Source organism: Aplysia californica, unplaced genomic scaffold, assembly GCF_000002075.1.
Source record: "Aplysia californica isolate F4 #8 unplaced genomic scaffold, AplCal3.0 scaffold00003, whole genome shotgun sequence".
Classification (NCBI taxonomy): Eukaryota; Metazoa; Mollusca; class Gastropoda; order Aplysiida; family Aplysiidae; genus Aplysia; species Aplysia californica.
This window is the reverse complement of record NW_004797273.1, coordinates 919,048-927,536: the sequence shown is the minus strand read 5'-3', so window position 1 is coordinate 927,536 and position 8,489 is coordinate 919,048. Positions and strand designations below refer to the sequence as shown.

The 8,489-nt window shown below is 40.4% G+C and overlaps 1 protein-coding gene across 1 annotated transcript in view; it reads left to right on the top strand.

Moving 5' to 3' along the window:
* Positions 1-154: 154 nt before the first annotated feature.
* The window catches only part of LOC101858979, a 21,095-nt gene continuing 12,760 nt past the window's right edge, over positions 155-8,489 (top strand). The window contains exons 1-6 of the mRNA XM_005089097.2: positions 155-251; positions 2,300-2,496; positions 4,029-4,104; positions 5,902-5,996; positions 6,377-6,565; positions 7,720-7,820. Of these exons, the coding sequence (XP_005089154.2) occupies positions 175-251; positions 2,300-2,496; positions 4,029-4,104; positions 5,902-5,996; positions 6,377-6,565; positions 7,720-7,820 (735 nt within the window). The 5' untranslated portion in view covers positions 155-174. The remainder of the gene's footprint in view (positions 252-2,299; positions 2,497-4,028; positions 4,105-5,901; positions 5,997-6,376; positions 6,566-7,719; positions 7,821-8,489) is intronic.

The window sequence follows — 8,489 nt, the reverse complement described above, 5'->3', positions numbered from 1 at the left end:
CCAACACACACACACACATACTCACACACACACGTGCGAACAATGTCGAACAAATTCATGTTTTATTATGCCATACGAGATAGCTGCCTAATCTGGAAACATGACCTCATTGGTCATGTGGGTGTACACCAGGAGTAGATAACTCTGGAGTTTCCCAACTTCAAAACAACAACAATGGAGAGCGAAGAAGAAGCAGAGATATTAGGTTTCCCTATCGAGGAGCCAAAGAATATGACCCACATCGTTCAAAGGTGAGTTCATTGTTCTGTAGATGAACTGAATAAGAAAACAATGGTCAGGTTTTATTTTATCAAGCCTAAGTACATCATTATTATGGTGATAACTCAGTAAAAACTAACGGGCAAGTGAGAAGAGCTGACTGGAGCTGGACAAGAAGAAAGAAGCCCTTTTCCCTTTCTTTCACTACTCTTAGGAGACTGGTCTCTCGTCTGTCTGTGCTAAATTAAATAGACTGCCGATGGCGCAGAGAAAAATATCTTTGATTAAAATGTAATTAAACGTCGACACATCAGTATACCTGGATAAATGACGCCTTTCAGCCCTATATAAAGGCTTTTATCCAGATCACCCCCATGCCAATGCTCATTTTGAATTATCCAGGTCTGGGAGAAAAGTTCGCTTCATTTTTAGAGCTGTGACCTAGATCTAATATCTAGATCTAGATTTCTAGACTCTTTCTTGCACTTCGACTTTTTAAAAAGAAAGTTTTAATTTGTTAAAATGAGGTCAAGGCTTGTGCACTCTCTGTTTTTGGCTATCTTCCAGGTCAGCACATTTAATTAGATTCACGTGTATACAAGATCCAGGTAATGAAGTAGTAGGTACTAACCCTGGTGGGTAGAGGCTAACCCTAGACCAGAGAGTCCAGTTCTTTGTTCTACATGGTCTCTATCCCAAAACCTTACTCTTGAGGTTATCATCCAAATCTAACACATGTGAGAATAAAATGTGTGTAGAAATCTGGCGCTTTTTCGGTAGTTCCCACCCCCCTTATTTGATAGAGCCTGACCTACATCTAGATCTATATACGTTTGATTCGCGGCAAGCTAAGATGTCAAACCTAACAACTGCAAAACATTAAATTGTGGTAAAATTCAGGGGGGCATGCCCCCCTGAAACCCCCTTACTCTTGGGGCCAAAACCGGCGAATAACAAATGCGGGGTGGGAACTACCGAAAAAGCGCCAGAAATCTGGTCTCTGGAAAATTGCCTCCTTTAATTTTTGACCTAGTAAATGTTCATTTTTGTACTTTGGTCTTAATCCGTGCCACTCTGGTGATAAGTGCTATCTGAAGTTGTGCAAGGCTGAGCTATTAGATTGTAATGTCATGTGAGAATCTAGTCTTTGCAGAAAATGAAAGTTCAGAAATGTTATGATGTGTTTCTTAGGAGACTACTGAGATTATCTCAGAAAGAAAAGAAATCGAGCGAGGTAGTACTTTGAAGAAGCCCATGTGGGCTGTTCGCTGATAAAAACAATCAGGGAAAGACAGAAGATGTAATTTCTGGGAAGGAATCGTTCTGGGATACTTGAATAGGCCTAGACATTAAAAAGGCCTTGAACATATTATATAATATAGTTTTAGCTGGCCAAATTGAAGGCAGAAGAGGCAAGGTTAGAACCAGAGCAACAGACTTGAAGAGCCAAACAGACGGGTGGCAGGAAAAAATTGGATAATAATGTATTCTCTCTCTCTCTCATATATATATATATATATATATATATAGAGAGAGAGAGAGAGAGAGAGAGAGAGAGAGAGAGAGGGAGAGAGAGAGAGATTATATATTTCTCGGTGTCTGTTCTTTCTTTCTTTCTTTTTGTCGTTTTGTCTGTTTGTCTGCCTGTCATCTCTTCTGATTTTTAATTTTCCTGAAACTACTTCTAATGTTTCTTTCAGTATGGATCTTTTTTTGTTCACGCTGTTCTGTATCAAGTGGCTGTGTATCATAATCGATGTGTGTGTGTGTGTGTCTGCATGCAGTTTTTTGTGGGAGAGAGAGAGAGAGAGAGAGAGAGATGTATGGTGCTGGTGTTCTTCGTATTGTTGTGTAGCGCAATGAGTATTTTCTTAGTGGAAATGCGCTTAATAAGTGAAATTTATTATTATTATTATTTTATCATTATTATTATATTATTATTATTATTATTATTATTATTATTATTAATATTATCATTATAATTATTATCATTATTGTATAATTGCTGTTCGTTAGTTGTTTATTTCTGCGCATTTTCTCCTGACCTGACTTTTGTTTTGTTTAATCGTCTGTCTATCAGGCCATGCAGCGTCGACGACAGTTTTGAACAAGTGGACATCATCCCTTCCAAATTACCGCCAGCTGGCCTTGCACTAGACACAGATGTACTCTTGACCTCTCGCACTGACCCCTTGACCCGTACCCAGTTCCAAGAAATGCTTGACCCAGACGGTCGACTTGTTTGTGAACATCAGCTGAGAAAAGCAGTGTTTCTAGGTAATGGCCGTATTGTGGGCCTGTATTTCTCTTCTTTTTTTTTTATTTCTCTCTCTTTCTCTCTCTCTCTCTCTCTCTCTCTCTCTCTCTGTCTGTCTGTCAGTCAGTTTGTCTGTCTGTCTGTCTCTTTCTTTTTGTGTTTTTTTGTCTGTCTGTCTGTCTGTCTGTCTGTCTGTCTGTCTGTCTGTCTGTCTGTCTGTCTGTCTGTCTGTCTGTCTGTCTGTCTGTCTCTCTCTCTCTCTCTCTCTCTCTCTCTCTCTCTCTCTCTGTCTCTCTCTCTCTCTCTCTCTCTCTCTCTCTCTCTCTCTCTCTCTCTCTCTCTCTCTCTCTCTCTCTCGTTGTACTTATCTTCCTCTTACTCTGTCACTTTGACACAATAAAATCATTTTTGAGACTCATTGCTTTGACTTTGTCTATCGGGGCTAACCCCTGCTGTATGTATACCCCTAGCAGTAAAAAAGGGAATCATCAGCATCAACAAGTACCAGATCAAAAACAAACATCAGCGAGATAGATGGGTAGTTTTTTTTCTCAGAAATCAAGACAAATTAACAAGCTTTAAGATGATAATGATACTGAAATAAAGTCCCGCACTGGAAAGGCACAGACTGCATTTATTTCTTTAAACAGGATTTGGAGGACCAGGGATATCTCACCACGAACAAAGCTTAGAATTTTCAACTCAAATGTGAAGTCAGTCTTGTTGTATGGATGTGAGACGTGGAACGCATCTTACACGTGCATAAAGAGGATCCAGGTTTTCTTAAACATGTGTCTGAGGAATCTATTGAGGATCAAATGGACAGACAGGATCACCAACGAGGAAGTATTTTAGAAGATCGAGATAGAGCCCAGTCAGAGATGAGGTGGGAAGAAGGTGTTAGCGATGGATCGGACACACTTTCAGGAAGTCAAGCAGCTGCATTATGAGGAAAGTGTTAGATTGGAACCCACAGGGTAAAAGATCAAGGGGAAGACCACATTGAACCTGGAGAAAGAGTCACAGAAACGGATATGTACAGAAAAGTGGAAAGACATGGAGTGACATCAAGCGACTAGCCCAGGATAGGGAAAGGTGGAAGGTGTTTGTTTGTGGCCTATATACTGATCCAGGGTGAGAACTTTGGCAATGATGATGATGAAGATGATACCAATAACTTCATACAGGACCTATTATGATAGATATGCCGAAAATTTGACGTGTTGCTGATTCCAACATGTCATGACACATTTTACTATTTGTGAGACGTGCTGATGAAATGAGTTACTTGTCGCACTCCAGAAATGGAGATATTGGCCAAAAATCAATATTAGGGTCAAATTTGTAGATTTTTTTCAAATTGATGCCATATTCTTTAAGTATAACATGCCTCTTATTATTTCATACCTATAAATTTTAAAGACCTTACCTATAGTATAAGCGTGATGTATCTATTTCCTTAGGGCTCGAATACGAGAAGTAACTCATTTTGTCAGCACGCTTCACATTTTATATATATTATATATAATTATTGAATTGTTTTTCCCTTCAGGCGGAGTGTGCCCGGAGATCCGTCGTGAAGTGTGGGCGTTTCTGTTTGGTCTCTACCCCTGCAGTTCCACAACCAGGTAGCGTAGTGTGCTTTGTGTTTGCTGAGAGTTACATGGATGCATGAAGATATGTGGGTGGTTGGCAAGTGCTCTGGTGTGGTTTGCTTCTTCTTTCCTATCTTAGCTCTACATCTATCATGGGTATCTCCCCTTATTCTTTTTTATGTTTGTTACTCTCTTGTAACACCTCAAATCTTCTGGCGCTCATATGACCTTATGCAGTTGCGAGCGCCGTAAAACATCTACTAAAACTAAAAGGCATGAAGATATGTGAATATAAATATGTTTACACACATTGCTTCCTGAAAAGCAGAGAATGTTTCTGAGTTATATTCTAGGGATTACTGAGGTAACAATATGCTACCTTAGACTGACAAAACTCTGATGATTTTGGCCGCTTGGCTTACTACGACCATGAGGTCAGAAACCAAATGCTCTATCTGCTCTATCAAAATCGTCAGAATATTCGGAGTCGTTATCAAGATATCCATAAAATTACATAAGAAAAAACTTGACATCTTGTGAAACTCAAAATTTTTAATGTCAAGTTTCTCAAAACTAAGTACTAAGTAATTCTAGGGTAACGAATAGTAGTGTTGTTTTAGTAGAGGTTTTACAGCGCTCGCAACTGCATAAGGTCATATGAATGCCAAGGGGTGGATGTCAACAGAGAAGTCCTTACACTTACAGGGAATCAGACTTACTCTGCTCACCTCTCTAGCTTCAACAGCACAAAGTCTGCTTCGACTATCAAGGCACCCCGGAAATAGCAGGTCACAAGAGTGTGACAAACATACCAAAAAAAGTAGAGGAAAATGACGATAGTAAGGATTAGGAAAGAAAAAGCAGCAGTTCCCTGTTGTAGATCAGGCACAGATATGAGCATGACGTTGTTGGATCAGCCAATTTACTATTCTACTGTGCGTTAGAATGAGAAATATCCCCCCTTTGGAAATTGCCTAAAGACACTTCAGTCAGTGGCACCGCCCCGCGGAATAGTAGTAAAGTGCTTAGAGTAGAGTATGCTGTAGAGTGTGGACATGCGCTATATGACTGCAAATATTATTTATTATCATTGTTATTAGGGGTTTCTTTTGTGGCTGTTTTTACTCAAATGGTAGTAGCTTCAAGTTACTTGAAAATATTATTGTTCAGGACAGACATGGCGTTTACAGGAGCAAATGTGTCACGACGCCGCGGAATCAGGCACTTGTCAGATTTTGGGCATGTTGAGTGATTGGTATGATCAGAATGCTGATTTATTTGCATTGCTTTCAATGAAATAAATATCCATTTATCTTGAATAGAATTCAAGATATTTGTGATTAAAGGAAGTGAGGTCGCCTGGTATCAGTGGTGAAATTAGCGAGAAAATGGCTGCCAAAGTTTGGTAACTCAACAGCTAAAGAGTCTTTGAAAGTTGACAAATGACATATTTTGTGCCTTTTATCAATGTTTTTCCAGTAAAATTCACTTGGAAACGGGTTATTATATGGATCTAAAAGAGATTAAGCCAAAAAATAAAAATTCGATAAAAATGTCCTATCTGGCGGGAAAATGCCTGTTTGCCTGATTTCATTGTTTTGACGAGCGCCTGATTTCACCATGCTGCCTTGCAAATAGTTTCAATAGTGCTGTAATAATTTTCTTTCTTCCCAACTTTTTGCACTGATGAAGAAAAGTGTTCTTAACAACACATGTGGTGTCACGGTTAGGTGTTTTACAGATCTAAATTGTGTCAATGGGGGCTTAAAAACACCTACATTAAATTAAAAGAATGTGTTCTATACTCTCACATTATGTTTCGCCATCTAGGGAGAGAGAAGCCATTCTGCTCGACTACATCGTACGCTACCACGAGATGAAATCACGATGGAAAACGCTCCTGGTCGTCAACTCCCCGCCCAACTGTACGTAACTTATTTATAACTGTACTCAACTGTCCTGTCGCTATATGGGTGTTAACTCTTTATCTCTGTGGGGGGTAATCCCACTATGTCGGGCCTTTTCTTTGGCACAAAATCTAAAAATGACAAAAAGTCACTAAATGGGTCATTAAATCAAAGTAAGTGAACATGTTTTAATAGTTTTTCATCTAATGAATGAACTCCCGATAAAAGAGTCCTGTTTTCGGCAATTGACGAAAAGTAATTTTGATGTCAAAGTCATCGTAAAGGAATGTGCCCGAGCCGCTGTCAGCTTGCTGTTGAGCGAGGATTTGCGCTATACAAATGCTATCTGTTATTATCATAAATGGACTAGACTTTTACTTTTTTCCTCCCCGTAACAGCGACGCCCTTAGAACAGTGCCTTACAGCACGGTACCTTCTGCCAGAGGAGTCCTCGCCCTCTCCGACCGCCACCACCACACAACCGGTACCCTCTCACCTCCCCTCCGACTCGACGCGCAGCCAGCCCTTGCACGATGCGGATGTCGACCAAGCCTTCCCAGCTGAAAACACCAACACAAAGAACGATGGTGGGTGGTTGGCGGGTGATCTGCTGTGATTTGTTTGTTCCTTCTTTCCCACCCAATACCTATTGTCGTTATCTCTCTTGTTTTTGTTGTTGTTGTATGTTACTATCTAATAACAATTCTAATATAAATAAATTTCTACTGATTGTGCCAGTGTATATCTGGTTGACCCCCCCGGGGCAGTGCCACTGACTGAAGTGTCTTTAGACCATTCCCAAAGGGCGGACATTTCTCGTTCAAGCACAGTAGAATTGTAAATGGGCTGACTCATGTCACGCTCATAACTGTGCCTGAACTACAACAGAGAACTGCTGCTTTTTCTTTCCTGATCCTTACTATTGTCATTTTCCTCTACTTCTTCTGTATGTTTGTCGCACTCTTGTGACCTGCTATTTCCGGGGTGCCTTGATAGTTGAAGCAGACTTTGTGCTGTTGAAGCTAGAGAGGTGAGCAGAGTAAGTCTGATTCCCTGTAAAGACTTCTCTGTTGACACCCACCCCTTGGCGCTCATATGACCTTATGCAGTTGCGAGTGCCGTAAAACCCTGTACTATAAAAAAAAAAAATCTGGTTGAACAATCAGTAGAAAGATCCTCAGCGACATTTTGGAGAGAGAGCAACGGAGCATCAATGGACTTGTCCGAAATGCAGGGATGTTGCTTCCTGAAACAATGAATAATGAACAATTCTAATCTTCAGCACTTAAATTAAGTTATATGACCTAATTGTGTTGAGACTGCTGTAAAACTCCTACTAAAATTGAAGAACAATGGTAGAAGGTGAGGTGAAAGGAGAAGATTTTTAGAGAAGAAATTTTTGTGTTTGTCGTTGTCACGTTTCAGACCTGCGACCTATTGAATGAGAGGTGAACACCGTAGCTCTAGATCACGAGAGGCCCACCCCCTGATGACCAGTTTTTGTGTTGCAAATGCCGCAAAACTCTTCTGTGTGTGGTTGGCGGGTGCTCTGGTGTGGTTTGCTCCTTCTTTCCTATCAAACATCTGTCGTCCGTATCTCCTTCTATTTTCTGTTTGTTACTCTTTTGCAACACCTCTAATCTTCAGCGCTCATATGACCTTATTGTGTTGCAAATGCCGTAAAACTCTTGCTAAAAAACCCAAAAAAAACTCTTCTCACGCAAACGAATCTTTGTTTCAGGGAGGATCGATCTAAAGGGTCTGGGGCACCCCAAGCTGGCACAGCAGTACAGCACGCCAGATATGTCGCAAAAACTGGATTTTATGAGGTTGCAAGCGCAGGTGAGAAAGTCATGAAAACGTCGTCTATTTATAGAGTGTGTTAATACAGTCTGTTGTACGTCGAAACAATCCCGGTGTTCATTCGTTTATGGTGTGTGGGTTGTTGGCGGGTGCTCTGGTGTGGTGTGCTCCTTCTTCCCTATTGAACATCTATCGTCCTTATCTCTCCTCCTTCTTTTTTTGTGTTTGTTACTACTCTCTTGTAACACCTCTAATCTTCGGCACTAATATGTCCTTAATTGTGTTTCAAGTGCCGTAAAACACTTACTGAAACTAAACTGGTTTATGGTGTGTGAGTTGCTTAGTTTGTGAGCAAGGGTTGCACCTTGTAGTAAGTTTGGAATTAGAATAACTCACACTCTTACATCTTGTCTGTGTGTGTGTTTGTCTATTTTTTTGTTTGTTTGTATGTCTGTCTTTGTGTTGGTTTGCCTGTATGTCAGTTTGTCTGTGTTTTTGTGTGTTCGTTTGTCTGCGTACATGTCTATTTCTCTCTCCTTCCTTTCTCTCTTTTCTCTCGTTCGGTGTTCTTCTCTGTCTGTCTATCTCTGCCTGTCTCTGTCTTTTAGTCTCTTTCTATCTCTCTCTCTCTTTCTCTCTCTCTCACTTTGTCTTTCTAGTCTCTCTCTCTCTCTTTCTTTCTTTCTGTATGTCTTGATCTGTCTCTCT